The sequence below is a fragment of the Haliaeetus albicilla genome, chromosome 6, assembly GCF_947461875.1.
Source record: "Haliaeetus albicilla chromosome 6, bHalAlb1.1, whole genome shotgun sequence".
NCBI lineage: Eukaryota > Metazoa > Chordata > Aves > Accipitriformes > Accipitridae > Haliaeetus > Haliaeetus albicilla.
This window is the reverse complement of record NC_091488.1, coordinates 32,631,848-32,651,417: the sequence shown is the minus strand read 5'-3', so window position 1 is coordinate 32,651,417 and position 19,570 is coordinate 32,631,848. Positions and strand designations below refer to the sequence as shown.

The 19,570-nt window shown below is 39.0% G+C and overlaps 1 protein-coding gene across 5 annotated transcripts in view; it reads left to right on the top strand.

The window, feature by feature from the left end:
* Positions 1–19,570, top strand: part of EPHA6 (EPH receptor A6) — a 529,864-nt gene that overhangs the window by 494,547 nt on the left and 15,747 nt on the right. For all 5 annotated transcript variants that reach the window (XM_069785494.1, XM_069785492.1, XM_069785496.1 and 2 more), the window contains 2 exons: positions 9,470–9,619; positions 18,961–19,154. In XM_069785494.1, coding sequence (XP_069641595.1) covers positions 9,470–9,619; positions 18,961–19,154 — 344 coding nt within the window. The remainder of the gene's footprint in view (positions 1–9,469; positions 9,620–18,960; positions 19,155–19,570) is intronic.

Here is a 19,570-nt window from a genome sequence, read left to right as displayed (position 1 = left end):
GGGAATAATGATCAAACTCAGATAGCCGCAATGCTTGTGAGCTCAGAAGCATGTCTCCAAAATGCAAGTGGTGAATTCCAAGGAGGACTATAAGAAGAGAGTGATACAGTCGCAGTTTTGCTTATTGAGCTTTTAGCTGTCTGTAGCTCAAAGACCATTTTAAATCAGAGGTAGGTCTTTATATATAATATCTTTCATGAATATTTCTTCTGTAAATTTATCTAGTTACTTTTTGGAGATGTTTGTATTTTTAGAGTCCATAACATCCCATTGCAATGTTTCCTTGTTAAAAAAAAAAAAGGCTGTTTCGTTAATGTTTTTAATATTCTACTTGTCACTTACATTTGACGCACCCTGGTTCTATACTCTCCACCTGTTGTCCACTCCATTATATTCAGGGTTGTGTAGACCTTCTTTAGTTACTTTTACTCTGTACCTTTGAACACCCATCCTGTCTTTTTCTACAGGTCTGCTAGTTTCAATGTATCCTTTGGGGATGGGGGATCAGGGCTGCAATCAGTAAGCAATATGCAGGAATATCCTAAGTTTCAACAGGGCCATGCTTTCTTCTATTCCTGATCATTTCTATAATTTAATTTCTTTTTTTTCCCTATAGTCTGCTTTTGAGCATGGAGTTGGTAATGTTATAGAGCCATCTAACTGTTATAACCACAAGATCTGTCTTGAGCAGTGATAGCTTTGTAGCGAGTCGTTATTTTTTATGTAAAGTTAGGAGCGTTTTATTCTGTATGCATCACCATGACACTGAATTTTGTGACATTTTATCACTTGGCAACTCAGTATCATAAGATCCTTTGGCAAATTTTTGTGGTCGATCATCATCTTTACTACCATGAATACCTTTGGATTGCTAGCACAATTTTACCTGTTCGCTGTCCAGCCTGTATTGTAGATTCTACATACTCTGCCAGCAGGACATGTGCATTGGTCCCTAGGGGATGCCACTCTAAAAACTGACCTTTTCTTTCTGACTGTTTGTTTCCTATCTTTTGACCAGCTACTTATCCATGAATTGTCTGAAACTTAAATAACAGGCAAACTCCTTCAGGATGAGAAGTGACCTCACAAAAATGTGAGCAGAACATTTAATTCATCAGTTACTAAGATATTAATTCTCCTCTGCACTTCCTGATGCAGCTGGGATGAAAACTAAAGCATTGATACTTGCAGAGTAGCTCAGCCTCATAATAATTCTGATCATCATAAACATCTGTGTATCTGTGTGTGGCACTTTAACTCCCAAAAGAAAAGCCTAATTTTTGTGATGTTTCCAACTCATTTCTAGAATAAAGTTTTGAAGAAGCCTTAGATAAATAAAATCTAGTGTACCCCCGAGCAAGCTGTATATGAGTTCAATATCTAGGTTCTTACATTCTCTCTAGTACAGCATCCCAAAGAACAGAATATGAAAATGTATACTGGAGACAGTACCATAGCCTATATGGTGTTAATTTTGCATTTAAATCCATTTCACTTTGTCCTCAATTTTCAAGTTTCCATATGCTTCTGAGTTTTTATTGGCTACTTCAAATTGTATGGTGTGGAAGGAATTACGGCAGGGGTTCAGGGGCAAGGCAGTAGAGTATGAATGATCTGGGCATTATGGCAGCAGAGAAAGAGGCCACTTGATTACTGAAACATGGGAGCTGTTTGTTGTGCATGTCAACTAGATATGCATGTAGAAATCACTAGCTGTGAAATCAATGGTAGTTAATGACATGAAGTGTTCAAGCAGTGCATGGTAACAGTTTACTTTTGATCCAATAATAAACACTTCATGAAGCCCTGGGCAAGTCAAGGGCATCATTTCAGAGACAAGTCTTTGTTGATGCTTTTAAGAAAGTATAGTGCCTAGTAACATCTTTTTTTCAATTTAAATTACTTGGTTTTAGAAAAGTATTTGTATTCAGTAACTCAGTTCTGCTGTAAGAATGGACCTTGTAGCAAATTCCTTTGTTACAGAGTTATGCAACATAAGGCATCCTTCAAATAAGCATCTTGGAACAAATCCTTTTCACCTTTTCCATTGACTTCAGTAGGACTACTTGTGTAAGCAAAGTGGATTGGATCTGGATGTGCAGATTGAAGGACTCTGTAGGAGTAACTTTCAAGAAATTGGTTACGGCTGTAATGTGAGCTGTGCTGACACAGCTGGCAGATAGCTTGAAATTGATGCTCTTGAAAAGAGATAGATCATTGCCAGAAATATTAGTTTCAAGAAAAATGACATTTTTTCCTATCATTACTGTCAAGTAGTGCTATAGTTTCTAAACTGGATTTGGTAGAGATGCATGGCTCTGATATTTAATTTCAGAGAAGGAAAGGGTTTCTATGTTATTGAGGGCCAAGCACCCAATGCTGTAAAATTCACTGGTGCATTCTTAATCCCAGGGAAATGAGAAGTCTGACTCTCTAAAACATTATGAGACTCCTTGGCCCCACCAGTCTCACCATTACCTTTCAAAAGCTCAGTCTCAAAGAGGTTTTGCAAAATACTTGTGTTTATCTGTCTTTGTACAATTGCCTGGTTCTTACCGGGACTCTGAGGACACCACCAGTCCTTACTGGCCTGCCTGGCCTCCCCTGGGACTTCCCCCCCACCCCTGCCCATGGGCCCAGGACCCTGTTTCAGCTCAGCCTGGAGCCATCGATCCCTGCTCCAGCGACATCACAACTGGCCAGCCCCAGCCCTGTTGGATTGAAGCTGTTTGGATTTGCTGGATTCACCTTGGCTTGCTACCTTGCCTTCCCCTGATGCTCACAGGACTGTTGATAGCGCCCATTGCCATTGCCGTGCTGCCCTGCTCATCCCCCCAGGCGCCGTGGGGTGCACCCTGTCCACAAGGGCATTGCCCAGCCTGCATGGTGGCTGCTCCCGGCTCCCCTACCCTTAGGGAGCAGCCCTGCGCTTGCTGCTCGCTGACAGCTCTAGCTGTCTGTGCTGATGTGTACAGCAGTTAACTTCTGAAAGTTGAATCTTTTTTTTGGCTCTTTTCTGTCTTTCCCTTCTTCTCTTTACTTTCTCTCCCCTTCTACAGAAAAAAGAACACTGAGCTTTTGGGTCTGGAAGAGTGAGGCCTCTGCCCATCTTCAACCATGGACCCCTTTTGCTCCATCTCTGGAATGAACTACTTTGTTCATTTAAAAACTAAACAAATATATGTTCTTAAAATAAATGGGTGAAAACCTTGGGTCTTTCAGTGAGCACCTTGTACATAAAGGCATCATGGCTAACAGGAAAATATGTCTGTAGGCCAGTTAGTTACACAAACAAGAGAGAATCGTTATCAACCACTTGTATTTGGTAGTTTGCTGTATCTTTGTCATTGTATAAAGTTCTTTAAATTGCACTGTCAGGAAAACATGAATGCAGGACAGATATAAGTCGTCAGAAATATTCACTACCATTTCACTTATGTGGATTTTGAGGGTCAAAGCTATGCATTTTTATCAGACTACTTCTTATCTTTCAACCCAAGTGAAGATCAATGCCTCAGAACAGGCAAGGGACTGCATGTTGAAGTGTTTTGTTTCAAAGGAAATGCTACAACTACTACTAATGAGAACCCCAGCTGTTTTAGTGAGCATTTCTGGTTTCGCAGTTCTTCAATTTTTAGCAAGTAATTTAATATTTTAATTCTTTAGTTTTTGAACTAAAAGACTATAGGGTAGGATATATCTGTCTTTCTGGAGGTTTTGTGTGTATGTATACAACTACTCAATTCATCTTACTGATGACCATTAGGAAGACAAAATGACAGGTTGGGTGGAGTATTTTTGAGAAGCACCCTGATATACCTCTAATGTTAATGCTAGTTAACATGAAGTGTTTCTGATGATTTGTGGACAGACGGTTTATCCTGGCTGTTTTAGTTCTGCCAGTATCTGAAGCGCTGATTCTTTCCATCCATCAACAACTTTCCCCCTTTTTGAAGACACAAATAAATGTGTAATGTAGGGGTTAATATTCACTAAAATTGACATATTCTCAAAATCGTAAATAACTTGTTCTGAAAAAATGGATAGCTAACTTAAGGGAAAAAAAACAAGTTCCACATATTTAACGTTAGCATTGTTAATCAGGATATTTGAAAGAAAATTAATATTTTCCCAGAGATTAAAAGCAAATCCAGGCTTTTTGAAAATCAGGGGGGTTTGTTCATTTCAGTTCTAAGCAAAATGAAAGACTGGTAGAACTGTCTGGAATTGGGCATAATGAGAGCAAATTCTGAAATGCCTTTTCAGAGCAGTTTTGTTATTTTGCCATGTAGTTTCTCTGATATTCCAATAGACACTAGAGAGGACTGTTGATAATACTGAATAGTTCTAAATTATGATTTGAGGATGCTAAATTCTGGCTATTTGTAACTTTGCATATGAAAAATTCGATTTGTGTGCTCAAATAAAAGCATTGCTCCAGTAAAGTGGCATAAGGCTTTTGTATAGAATGATGAACTATGTCCAATATTTAAAACTAATCTCTTTCATTACTTTTGTCTCTCTTCACTCTGAAGGTCTCTTTTTTTTTTCCCTATTTCTGTCATTTGAGGTGGAGAAAGAGACAGATACTACACTTGTGTCATGGAAAATTATTGCACGATTCAGTAACATTGTGCATAAAGGAATAGTAACTGACAGATGCATAGGAATTACTGTGCCAGATTAGACTAATGGTGCACATAGTTCGGTACCTTTTGTCCAAGAAATAGACAGTTCTAGCCGTCTGTGCATCTGGAACTGATGGCTTTGCACCTCAGCTTTTAGTAAAACTGCAGCCAGTTCTGTGACAGTCCCTCTGCAGTGTCTGTCATTCAAGGAAAATATGGAACAGGCTTTTCAACAGACATAGGCATTGTTTCACATAACTGCTAGTTCTGGGATATCATGAGTCTGATGCACTGTGTTTGCTTCTGGCTGCTTACGTATATCATTGTCTTTGCACATCCAGTAGGAGCTCATAGATCTTGCCTTCAGTTTTATATCTAAGGTTCTCAGTAGCATCACTGCTCACTTTAATTAGCTAGCAGGACATGCCAAAAGTCTGGGCATCTAATGGGCTTCCTTCTTTGCCTCTGTGCCCTCTCTGTCATTTTTCACATCAAGCAGTTTGAGGTTGCTGATATATCCTGACCTTCATCTTCGTAGAGTAATGGGCCATAGCTGCCAGTTACATTGTTCTGCTGGAATTTTAAAATATGTTTAAATATTTTATTAAAGAAACTGTTAATGTCTCTTCTTTTTAAAAAAAGATGTCTAACATGTAAAATTAAAAAAAAAAATCAAATGGGAGATGGGAAAAATGCAGAGTAAGGAATAGACTTTGTGGCCCATTGGACGATACATAATGTCAGTGTCAGTTGCCTCGCTGGGGTCTTTTCACATAACAGATCATAAGCACTTTTTTGTTCTAAGCTCCAAGAAGAAATGGCATTTTGGGAAGACTGTCTCTCTCATGCATAGCTTGAGGTAAAGAATGAGGCATTCTGTGACATGCAGTTCCAATTCTGTCTTTAAATGTGTAGCAAACTCTGCTGTTGCCAGCTCTGTAGGGAAAGTGAGTGAGGGTGTGGGTGGGTGAGGGGCTAAATTTCATTTCAAGGGCTGATCTCTAAACAGTTCTACAAGCTAAGCAATGAGAGCCTAATATTCTAATTGCAAGGGGATTTTTGACACTGCATAGTAAAATTGCTTATTAAATTACAATCAAGAAAAAAATCAGGAGATAGACACTATTCAGCTGGCAGCATATGGAAAACAAAGGCTGAATTCTAATTATTTGAATAGCAGTGTTAGTGTTCTTTTGCTATGTGAAAATAAAATTAGCTTATCAGTGATATCATTATCCATGTATGAGATGCGGCAGAAATACAATTTGGTTCCTAACACCCCTTCTCCCCCTTCCCCCACCCCCCAAAAGAGAGAGAATAATCTAAAAACAAAACAGCCTTCCATAAGGGCTTTCTGATAGAGGGAGCTGTAGCAGATTTCATTGCTACAGTAGTAAAATGTAGATGATTTATAAATTATCTTAATTTGAAGGTGAGGCATTGTGTAAACAGTATTATATTTATTATTTTCCCAGTTAGATCAAAATGTAAAAAGACATGTCCAATATCAGTAACACTGTTTATTACTCTAATCAGAAACAGGAAATATGTTTTCAGCTGTTCTAAACCTTATGTGTTCTTTTAGTACGCATGAGCAGCTATTATTACTGTTCAGTCATAGGCGTCTCTTAAAGTAGTCATATTGCAATCTCCACCTTTTGAATGGCTTTCAAATAAATAAAACAACTTTTTTGCATAAAAAGATATTCTGCAAACATAATTAAGTATTGTAATCTACATTTTCATGAATGTAACATCTTCATACATAAGATGAATCCATTGTAAAAATTTTAGAGGTTCTGCTCCACCTTGTCATTAGACCTAGCAGAAAAGAATTTTATTTCACATTACAACACTGAACATCTTATGCCCTTGAACATGAACTGCCTTGGATTTTGTTAAGACTCTGTTCTCCATTCTCATTTTCACACTCAATGAGCCACTACTGTTTCAGTCCAAAAGGGATCAGTCAGTAAAGCTGTATCATGAAACTAGTTGTGGAGTCTAATCAGATTCTTTAAGACTCATTTATACTTAGCCAATAGTCACAAATCTAGCTGCAAATGCTGCTTGAGATGTGACCTCTTTTTTGAGTATGATTTGGGAATACATAATCAGATTTATGAAAAGAACACACTTTAAAAAATAATTTTCATGTTATGTTATAAACATTAAAAGTAAAATCTGTAAATATCCAAATGCCTTTTATTTGCATGTATAGATTTGTGTTTTCCCTGAAAGTAGATATTTAATTACTAATGTAAGATTTTTCATTAAAATTCAAAAAATAATAAATTAGAAATGTAGGCTCATAGTAAATTTGTTGATTCATCAGTTTGTCTTGATAAACAAAGTCTTGCAGTAACACAACAATCTAAACTGGTAGACTCTTATTCTTGTCATCTCCTGAGATCTGTGATAAGGAAAAAAAATACAGAATTTTTCTTTTGCATCCTCCCTTGAATGCTGGTATGGCACTCCAGAAAGTATCTGGAACGGACATAAAGCAAAAGGTGCATCAAGGGGGATTGCTCACTAAGACAAGGTTCAGACAGTGAACTCTTGTGTCAGAGCAAGCATCTCACCTTCTACATCATTTATCAGTCAGGAGTGATATGCTGATGATGAGGAAAGGTGTTTAGGGTTGTCAGGGCAGTGTCTCTTGTGATATGGATCAGCATGACTGTTGTTCACCTTTTTGCAAGTGCATGTGTCCAGGTCCAAAGAAGGAATTAAAAGCCTACCACGACCCTGTGACTTAGGCCAGGAAAATATTGATTGTCCCCAAAAATCTGCAGAAGCCAGGGATCTAAGGATGGAATTACATAAGTTTGGCAATAAAATGTTTAAAAATAAAGGACTAAAGCCTATCCAGTAAAATGGATAAGGCCCATAACTCTGTGGCAAGAGGAGATATTTTGAACTATATTCTGCAGTTTCCCTGTTTCTCAAAGGGGACATCCTTGTGGTTGGACAGCACAGTGTGTAGTGTACATTTGGGGCACTGAATATCTAAATCTTCCACTGCCTCGGGAAGCTTGGACTCGCATATCCCACCAAAACACCATTCCAACCAGACTGTGAGATTGAGCACCAAATGCTCTTATCCAATTTGTTCAGAAGGTTTAACTATTTCCTGAGGAAGAGACAAGAAATTAGGCTGGTCTTTCCTTAGAGAATGTCTTATCACAAATTTCCTTTGTCACCCTATTTCTTCATTCTCGTACCCAAAAGCATTTGTAATTGCTTCCCAAGTGGAACAGCTGCACCAGGAAGGGACCAAGAGCATCACACCCTGCAGCGCTGGCTAGGGCAGGTTCAGAGATGGCAGCAGGTGGGGTGTAAAGTCCTTTGCATCTCTGACATGCCAGAGGAGTGATCTGACCACCAGGTTATTGGATTAAGAAAAGGGCGTAGGGGAGGTGCTTGGGAAAAAATACAAAATAAAGTATTACCTTTACCTTACTACTGCTACAATCAGTCAGTGGTTTGCCACTGACTTCAACCACAGCTGAGCAAGCAAAGGCTTTAAAAAGGCAGCTGCCAAAAATGTAACATCATACAAAGGACATCTTGGCTACTATCATAACTATCATACAACATAAATGTTAACCATACATTTTTCATTAGCAGGTGAGACTCAGTGATGAGAAGTTAGCTTACTGGCACATCACAGACACAGAGCTTTGCTTTTGAACACTCTTTTGGTAGAACAAGCAAGTTCTCAGTCAGTTGAAGTCGGGCCTCAACAACTCACAATTTTTTTATATATTCAAAGCAAATGAACAGAGATTTACATACTTGTTTTTAACTGTGGCTTCTCTTCAACTGCCAAACGGATGTTCTAGTTCATTTTGTCTTTTGTTTCTGTCAGAAATACAATTATAACGCTGAGCAGAATCTATTACTGCTTATTGAAAGCAACTGCTGCCAAGTGAGCTCAGCTCTACTGACTGCCTCCTACCATCTAGTGGCACTTTAAGCGTACTGCTCTCTCTCTCTACTTCGTTAAATGGAGAATGATCATAAATGGATACTTTTGAAAAGAGAAATGTATCTGGAGAAGAAATACTTTGTTCTGAAATAGAAAAGTAGTTTCCATACATAAACTATTTATGGGACAATAGAAGAGATTCAATGGCTTAAATTACTAATGTCAGAGAAAAGTTCTGCAACCTGAGGTCTTGTAAAGAGTAAGTAAGGTTTGTTGATTGAATTCTTACAAATTTTTTAGGTGGTAGCACTTGGATTTTAAGTTGAAAGCCGCAGAACGAAACTATTCAATATCTTAAGGAAACACCTATCAGAAACACACTTGGTTTGCTATTTACCCAGATATTTAAAGGGCACAACAAAAATTAAAAGACATTATCAAAAGTAAAGAATAACTGTAGTTTCCTTTCAGATTATGTAATTTTATTAAGTGCTTTTGGTGTTCTATTTTGCAATAGATGTTTCGGTTTCATTTAAGGAGAAAGAGTTTAAATGTCAATGTACTAGGAATTTCAGGCTTGGGATATTTTCAATCAAAAGGCATGTCCTGACTAATTATGTGACTGAACAAACATGAATCATCTAAAATGCTTTCTGTTCTTTGAACTGAATTTTGTTTTCACAAAGTGCTGGTTTTGGTGAATTGAACTACAAATGAAACCAAATTTTTATCAAATTCTAAAAAAGGTATATTTATTCCTTTCCACTTGCAGCAAATTGACAAGGCAAATTGACAGAAGATGGAATGTAGAATCTCAGCATCCAGGATATTTATTTTTTTCTTTTCTTTTAAACATGTGCTATTCTGTATTCTAGTCATATTGGCAAGTTTTCAACATATTTTTCAGGGTGGAAAAATCCCCATAAGGTGGACTGCTCCTGAAGCTATAGCTTACCGGAAGTTCTCTTCGGCAAGCGACGCATGGAGCTATGGGATTGTAATGTGGGAGGTGATGTCCTACGGTGAGAGACCATACTGGGAGATGTCCAATCAGGATGTAAGTATTGCCTAGGACTAATCTGCAAGTTGTTGAAATGTTCCTTGAAAATGATTGTCACTCCCTGCCCTGCTTTGCTTTCTCATTCACTTTCTAGGCTGGAACCTTAACTTACTTAAATCAGCATAACTCTTATCACCTTCAGTGGGATGTTAATTTATGCAACCTGAAGACTTGACCCTCTATAACTAAAACCTTGACTAGCTTTGTCCTGTGGACTAAAGACATATTACAAAGAGTCGAGAGTCATAGTCAGCTTGCCAGGTTCTAATGCTCGCTATATGTGGCTTTCATCCAAACCCCTGGGAATCTGCATCAGATATGCAAGTTGATGCAGGTCTCAGTTAAGCTATAAATCAAAACTTGAGGGTATACTGGAACTATTCTGATGATGAAGTTGGCCCATTACCTCCAGTACAGCCTGACAGTACCCTTCAGTGGGCATACATGGTTAAATTCTAAAAGAGTTAAGCTGCCATGAGAAATGTATTTGCTAATTCTCCTTTCTAAGAATTAAATGCATTCTGTTTACCTCAAAAACTATGTATAGGCTTAACCACAGTGCAGGACAATAGTCCTCCCTCATAACAAAGTTATGTTTTCCTCTGACTTTTTTTTTCCAAAAGTTGTGGCCAAATAAGCCTTCCCAATTAAAAAAAAACCATATTTGCTTCTAGTAAAATTGAAGGCTTGTTCTAGAAAATGAGGTATGGGAAAGGGGAATTTTTTTTTCTCCACCACAATTTAAATTTTCACTAATGCTCTTGTCTGATGGATCCCCATGACAGCTCGAACTGGTATACTCAGTCTTCACACCAGCCATCAATCTCTATGTCAAAATGCAGAATATCAGCCAACCTGTCATAACCTCTCTCATATATGTGCCTAGAATACCTCTGCATTGGTTCTGAAGAGTTGACAAGACTTTTCCCAGATGGCTGTTTTTAAATTGTTGCTAAGTTATTCAGCCGTTTGAGTCTGGTTGCTTGTTAAGGCTGATCAGTCATTTGGGGATAAGGATCTGAGAGAGATTTTCATTAAAAAAACATCATTTCAGAGTGTTTCAGGAAGAAAAGAAAAAAAACCAACCAAAACCACCCAAACCAGAAAAGACTAAAAGAACTAATAAATCCTTATTTCCTTTGGATTTGTACTCTACCACCTCACCAATACTATAATCCTACGTCTCTCCAGCATTTCCCTCGTGAGTTTGCCCTTTGGAATTAGACCAGCTCTCCTGTAGATCATTATCCCCTGACAATGCCTACATCCTCCATCCCTTCTCCATGCATCTGCCTGCCAGCAACCCAGCTCCCTGCTGTGCTCCTTGATTAACACCAGATATGGGACAATACCTGCTGTGCCTGGTTTTGAGCTATGCTTCTGTTGATTGACCAGGCAGTGGTGGCTGGTTGCCCATCTGAAGAGAACAAGCAACCACTGAGAATTTTTCTCTTCAATGGAGACATTATTTTGGTACTACCTGACCTATAAACACATCATGGATCTACTGTGAAATAAGCAGCTAAGTCCAGTAGGCTCAATTCTGCTTCTCACAGCTAGCAATCTGCTGGCATTTGAGATGCCCTAGAGTAACGAAGATCTCCACGTGTGGCTGACACAGGACATGCAGAAGACCTGAGTCCTTCTGGAGCAGTCCAGACAGGATACCCCAGGGAGCCTAAAATTAGACACCTAAGCTTAGACGACTGAATTAAGGCTACTTTTCCCCTGGGGTACAGTGTGAAATCATCTGTGTATAGATTTCTCATATATTTAAGTCTCTATGTCCTACAACCAACTTTATGCCTTTGCCCAGCTTCTGATTCTTAGGCAACTTGTTAATTTGATTGAAGTGGGCCAATGAGTTCAAAGTTAATAAAAGATAATAAACAAGCAGACTCCAACTAACAATATGAGTACCCCAGCCCCTGTACCTTGCCTGAACTGAGAGCCATTTATCAGGTCCTGAACTGCAAAGGCAAACTGCCCTTGTTTTCCTTAAAAAAGCCGCATCGTAAGATGTGGTGTTTTAGGAGCTGATTGCTAAGGAGTTGGGACATCGCTTCAGCCTTGCAGTACCAGAGGGTGCTATTCTTGAGCTAATCTTCCGTTCCAGCCACAGCAATATCAGCGTGTTCATCGTTAGGATGCTGTTGCAAAAGCTGATTACTCTGCATTGCATGGAATGCACTTTGTATCAAAATGCACGTATAGCCTCAAATTTTCTGCCTTCCCAAATGAATAGATGCAATGGTTAGTTTCACTGTGAGCCTTCTTTCAATGCGAGATTGAACAGAACAAGAAACTGAGAAAAAGGTACTAGCAAATCACAGAATCACACAACAGCTGAGGTTGAGGGACCTTTCAAGATTGCCTGGTCCAGGCCCCCTGCTCAAGCAGGGGCAGCTAAAGTATTTTGCTCAGGGCCATCTCCGATCAGGTTTTGAGTATCTCCAAGGATAGAGACTCTGAAACCTCTCTGGGCAACCCGTGCCAGTGCTCGATCACATGCACAATAGAAAAGTGTTTTCTTACATTTTGATGGAATTTCATGGTTTTCTGTTTGTGCCCCTATAGGGCACATGCAACACTGAGCAGTAAGCACAATGACCACATGTGCCTTTACAAGCAAGGTGCACTGGGCATTTACTTTTTTCCCTTTCACCCCCATTAGCACTGCCTGAGCACTGTCATAAATGCAGCATCGGCTCACAGTCCTTTCTACTGTTGCCCCTGTCAGTTGCCACTGGCATGTCCTCTGAGCGTATCGTGGGCAGTAGTCTTTTGCCTCATTTTCCTTACTGTGTAATTGGTATTTCATTTCTCCCTTCCCTCTGCAGCACCCTATTCATGGTTGGTTTTTTTAGAGATCAAAGCAGCCCGTGAAGCCAGAGATACTTGTGAACAAAGTTGGCCCTCAGTTCGGTCTGAACTTCAGCCCTCCCATGGTGCCTGGCTTCTGTGCAGTGCCAGTGCTTCCAACTGCAATGTCGCCTCTCTATAACTCTGCCTCTGCCCCTCATCTTGCCAGTCTGCTTACCTAACTGCAAGCGATGGGCAGCTGGCAGTGACTGCAGCTCAAGGAGGTGGGAGTTGAAGATACTTTTTTGCTGTATCATCCTGTCCCACTGTCATGCGATCTTGTGCTACAACATGGGGAATTTCAGTCTCTATTCCAGTTGTGAGTGATTTCATCTGGTATTGGGTCACCTCTCTATGAGGAACCCAACTGCCATCATCTCTTTTACTTCTGCTGTACTCATAATCCTCCTCACACCAGCTCCATTACCAGCCCACCTCTTGACTCTCCCACTGCTATTACCACTGACGGGGAATGGCGGGGGAGAGAGAGAGAGACTTTCTATCAAGTCCATTCAGCCCCACTATTCACCTCCTGGGAAGAGGGTTTGAATGACTGGTCAGACCCTCACATAGAGTCCAAGTCACCGGGTGAGAGTAGTGCACAATACAGACCTTAATTCCAGCTGCCTCTCCCTTTCTTTGAGGCTGGCTTCAGCTGGTCCTCTTCCCCTATATCAGACCCTGTGACATATTTATTCAAGGCCATGCCAGCAGTGAGAATCTATAAAGTGACCCCTCCATTTAGCATATATTAAATATTCTGCTACAGCATGAATAGAGCAACATTTAATTACTCCTACATCCAAAATAGAAGTATCTGTTAATACAGAATAATGATGCAGGCCCTATGGATGCTGCTTATGCTAATGATGCTGACTCCTGGGGTCTCTCCCTGCAGTTCAGCAACACGCAGCACAAAGGACTCCTTTTCTCCAGAGCCCTACCCACAGGTTTTCAGTGCCGAAATGTTAACATTGAGCACCTGTGACCTAAATACATTTAGTGACTCTAAATGTCATTGGGAAATTTCAAGTTATTAGACATATTGTAAAGCTTACTTTGCTGGATATTGGGATGTTTCTTTTAGTCCAATAAATTACCCTGAATTCACATGAGCTTATTTTGCAGAAATAATAGGACTTTCCCAAAGGTCAGTGATACTGCACATATGGCAGGGAAAGTAACAGAGAGGGGCATGCACTAAACAGATTCATAAAAGACACATTATGCAAACAAATGTTAATAAGGTCTCACAGAAGTATAGTCAGAGGTTCTGCTACAACAAGATGTCTGGCAACATTAACATCACAACACTTACTGTGTTTTGATCATAATGAAATTCTTCTCTAATTAGCAATAAAATATCTATTGAATTGGGTGGGATTTTGTAAAGTACCAAAAGTTTTCCAAGAGTTCCAAGAACTCCACAGAGCTGGGTCTATGTTTTCACATTCTGTCTTACAAATTGCTTTTCTAATTAAACAACTTTGGGAAGATTAATTCATTTTTTTAGACCATGGCTGAGTAAGTGATGTTTTGAGTGGCTGCCAGTTAAATGTTTATTTCTTACATGCATAACATAGAAACCAATGATATGCCCACCCCTACACAAAGGGAGGCAATGCTAGGAGAGGTGAGTTCAGCACTGTCTGATGCGGTGCTTATTTGCCATGTGAACACATGTTCAGTCAGATGAACTGAGCTAAGTCTACTGAGGGACTCTTGTCCAACCCCTCAGTCACAGCCACCAAATTACAAGGAGCCAGCACAGGTAGCATGGAGCCCACGCTGATGCAAAAAGAAGTGTTAAACTGATACTTGCCACCTAAATAAACCCAGTCTGTTTTTCAGAGACTACAGCTGTTCACAAGTACCCATCAGGTCAGTGCAAGCCAGAGAGACCCAACATCTCTGCATCTAGTGTCCTCTGTTTATATTCCTAAGCAGGGATTTGGAAGCTGAACTTTAGGCAACTGAGTTTGAAAATGCCTCTCATAAAATTTTTAATACTGTACTGTATAATATATACAATACTGGTATAATGTAGAGGCTTAAAAATGTTATTAACTTTGAGAAATGTTCTTGTTTAAGTAAATAACCATTTTATTATTGTGGTAAGTCACTTCTGACCTGTGTTGGTGCTGATTAATGCACTTCTTAGATGTGTGGCAGGCACCAGAGGTGTCCGTTAATTAGGGCTGCTGCACAGTCTGTCGTGTCTTATTGCTTAATTAATAAACATTAGCTAAGATACTGAACTTTCGAAGGAAACTAATATACTGATGAACAGATTGTGCTATGAGCCTGGCTTGCTAATGCTCATGTGAGGAAAGGAAGATTTATATTCCATGCCTTTGGTTTGTAGAACAGCTGTGAGTGAATTCTACTGGGACACCTGTTAGAGGCCACTGTATAAATTAGTCCATGTTGCAGAACTACAGTATTAAAAAAAAAAAAGAAAAAAGAATATTTAATGGATTGTAATCAATATGCAAGAAAACTACTGTAGCAAACAGAATAAAAGTCCTTACATGTAGGAAAGTTTCTTGTAATAGTAAAATTAACTTACCCTAATATAGTTCTTTCAACCCACAGACATCAAAACACTTGGCAGGCACCTGGGATTGGCTCCGTACCATGAGGCATGAGCAGCTGTCTCTCCCTCCTGGTAGATTTTTCAGATGTCAGCAGGACACAGGGACAACATCCCTCTGGACTTTCTTCTGTCTCAGTCTCATTAAAAAATCTATGTTACTGTTAATAATGAAACTATCAGAAAGATTACAGCTTAATTTTCAGATGCCATTTTTGCCAATTTCAAATGATTTTGAAACTAAACATGCATAAATTTTATATAGAAGTCCATAAAATATTTTTCAGGTAATTTTGGTATCATAATTAATATTTAATATTAACTCTGTCTTCAACCTTTACAGCTATGTCTAACATCAAACAAAAATGATAAAATGTATTTAACAGGCTCCAGTCTTTAATATCATCTGTGTACAAAAATATATAAAAAGAATGGTCCCCTTTATAAAAATAAAATCCTAAGCATTAAAAAGTATGGAAATCATTAGCTATGTTAACTGCAAAAAATATTCCTTTTCCCTTATAGTTTATATTCTTATCTGCCAAAAAGCGTTACTTGTAAAAATACACCCTGCCCATTTTACTCACCTTAATGCTGACCCACAAGACCTTCTAATGAGTTTTAAACATACTCATCGCTGAAAAGAAACATACAGTCTCTTTCTCAGCATTTGACAGCAGCACAGAATATTTGCATGTTTTTCTCCTTTTGATACCTATCAAGTGTTCATCACAAAAACAGAACTAGAGAGCAGTAATCAGCCTTTTTGTTAGCAGACTCAGGGCTTTGTTTGCATAGAAACTAAGGTAACGTTCCTATTCTTTCAGGTTGAAGTAGATGGGATGTTGATTTGCCAATGTGGAAAGAGTTACACCAATTGCTAGAGCTGTTGCTATATCCTTCTTGTAGATACAGAAGTTTAGACCATTTCACGATTAATGTGCTTCTTCAACCTTAAATCAGCAAGGAAAAAAGCATTTAAAAGATGTTAACATGTATAGTCTTCACATATAATATATAATTTTATATTACCAGGAAAAATGTAATACTTCTTCCCTTTTAGGTATATGGATATCTAATTCCTCTGTTCAGAGATAGGTGCTATGCAAGTAGCAAAGCAGGAGCTAAAACAAATTAATAATAAATAAATAAATAAGGAACTAAAAAGCTCTAATTTTTCCTATGAGACATGATTCCCATTGCAGTATTAGACACTTATCACATCTTTACTCTTGCTTCTTAGACTCTAAAAATAATACTTGCCTCACAAGGGATACTAATGAGGCAATATTTGCAGTTTATTTTTAAAATGTGCTGTTATTAATGAGAAATTATAATTATCCCAGTACCAGCTGGCATTTCCCTTCATACTAAAATGTTCCTTTTGAACAAGAGAGGAAACAAAATGCACTGTAACTTCTTTTTCAAAGATATGGTAAAATAGAGTGTGTCAGAGAAAATATGATGTCTGGAAAATTTGGGGGTTTGGGTTTGTTTTTTTTCCTGAATAAATTATTTCAGAAAAACCTCATCAGCTCTCTATTGTTGTGTTGAGCAAGTGCTTTATGTCTTATAACAGTGGAGAAGCTTTCCCTTTGCCTTAAAAACAAAATACATTTCATAAATTCATCATTTGCAACAGGTACAGTTAAATGTAAAGACTATGATATCTGCATTTCTGGGCTGCTAAAGATTGCCTCTTCAGTGACAAGTATCAACTAAGCTATGCCCCAGACTGTAACAAGTACCTATGTTTTATGAAGCCACTTTTGACAAACTGCTTGAGATACATGAGCTTTGACAGTTTTGTGAATAAAATTTCAGGTACATGCGGTTCAGTTTCATCCATCCTGAGTCTGTTACAGGAGCAATCCGGGGGGCATATTCATCGTTAGGAAGCAAGGCTTCAGAGGAAATATTTCTCTGGCAATCTGATGGTATTTTTTCCTATAGCAGCCATTTCAGCAGCCTGGATTTGGGACATTGAAGTAAATCCCAAGGAGATAAACAAGTAGCCAGAAAGGCAGGTGGAAGGATTATCATATTGACATATCATTTACTGGTAGATATCACCTCTGTATGTGCATGGCCAGTCCTGTCTGCACACACAGATGTGATCTGTCAATACACACAGGTGCATAAAATTCAGAGATCCCTGTGGCAAGTAATGCTGCCTTTGGAGTGGCCTGTACTTCTCAGTGCTGTTGCCCATGGGTCCGAAACTTAACCCGTGCAAATCCAATTCCCTGCCGTGTGGCAAACAGTTGTTTTTCATGCATAGGTGTTTTTGCCAGGATACAAGAGGGCTATACGCTGTAGGACAAGGTCACCTCATTTTATAAAACTGGGACACCGAGCTGTATACAGCTACAAGAGTCTTGTTCCATTTTTCTACCATGCCATGAAGGGAAGCTAAGGTCCTAATGTAGCTTCATTATTCTTATTTATTTGCATAATACTTGCAGCATAAGCATTAGGTACTGCTAAACAGATCCAACAACATTAATTCAGAATTCAAAAAGAGAATGAGGATATATTCCAGGATAATAAGATTGAATATATTGAAGCTACAGCTAGTGCTATAAAACATTGATTTGCTGTAAATAGTTTAATGTACCACCTTCCAGCTGCATTAATGTCTGCGGCGTGTACATATGTCTGTGTGAAAATGACAAATGTCTCCTTAAAGCAGAGTGGGTATAAATGCAGTAGGTATGTTTCTCATAAGTGCACGGTGTTATCATAAATATTGTGTACAATCATTTGTACTTTAGAGAACATTTAGCATTGGTTGGATTTTTATGTGGAAGGGTTATGTGTGTGAGGTAGGGTTGGTCTTTTTCCTAGCTTTGTTTTTGATCAACCACTTTCTATCTTTCCATACTTTTGGAAATCCTGACTATGTAATTTCTATCATCATCCCCCACTGCTACCACCGCTCATTGCAGAACCTAGTAACCTTTCCTCTTGTCTTCTAAATCTTATATAGAATGAATCCAGCCAGCTTTTCATGGACCTTGCCTACTTTTGTTACCTCCTATTGTGCAGAGCTGCTAATGTCCTTTTCAGACAATGTTATTTGTTACCAGTGTCACTAAAAACAAGCCTTCCTTCAACTCTGATCAAATGTAATTTTTCATACATGTGATTTACCTGTGACATCAGATCCATTTCTTTCCAAATCCTGACCAAACACAGGCTTTCCACACCTGCTGAATCTGAAAGTTTTACTCACTTTACGGTATACGGTAACACCAGAATTTTATTAACTTTTGTTTAGTCATGAACAGCTTGGACATCCAGGTTTCTGAGAGAGGTTATGCAAAATAATGTTGTGCTTCGCAGTAACTTGGTGTGTGGGACATTGCCTGAATTAATCATACTCTAACGATCAGCAGAAACATACTATCACCAAGTAAATTTGCCAGGTGCTGCAATGTGCATTTGTAGTGCTTGATTGTACTGTGACATTGCCACACACTTAACACACAGTCAGGATGCAAATGTTAGAGCATTCCAGTATGCGGTGGCCACAGGAGGTCAGTTTGTGGCCCTGTGACCCCATTCAGTACATCAACCTGAAGTGGATGAAAAAGATAGTGATACTGGTTAGTTCTTTCTTCTCCTCCTCCTTTCTTGGCTGTTTGGATGGCCGGACAGCCTAAAAAAGTGCCTACTGTGTTTCATATGCCTACAAAATACTTTGCATCTCCTCTGGTCACACTCCTGCCAGTCCTGATTCCCTGAGTGAAAGCCCAGCAACGCAGACAGCAAGCACGGCTGTGCCGTTAATTGTTTTCACTGGTTTCTAATTGCAACTTTACACTGTCCTTTCAGCATTTAACTCTAATGCCCAGTGATCATACGCATTGTATTTCTTTAGGTTATACTCTCTATTGAAGAAGGCTACAGGCTTCCAGCTCCCATGGGGTGCCCAGCTTCTCTTCACCAACTAATGCTTCACTGCTGGCAAAAGGAGAGGAACCACCGTCCAAAGTTTAGTGACATTGTCAGCTTCCTAGACAAACTGATCCGCAATCCGAGCACCCTTCATAACCTAGTGGAGGACGTACTTGTGTAAGACTCTTTTTGGTACTTTTTTTTTTTTTATAACTCATGGTGGCTATCATTAGATGGTTTAGGGCATTAAGTAGGGGTGGGAGAGAGCCACAAAATGCTAAATTCACAAAGTTATGGGGGTTCAAATAACTTTAAGCCCCTTTTAAGGTTTGCTTTATTGTTAATACAGTGTTGTATAAGGACTTTTTTTTTCTCAAGTCATGCAGACTGTATTGGGCATTTTTCTTTTTTTTTTTTTTGGTCTGAGCTCTGTTTGTGCACTGTCTTATCTTTAATCTTTGTGATTCTCTTTGTTCTTTTTTTTTTTTTTTGGCACTCCTCCTATGTGCTCGTTTTCTCTTTGTAATTTTTTTCTCTATTCAAAAGCCTGTCTCTCCATCTGCCAGTGCTCAAGCAATTTCTGAACTGCCTTG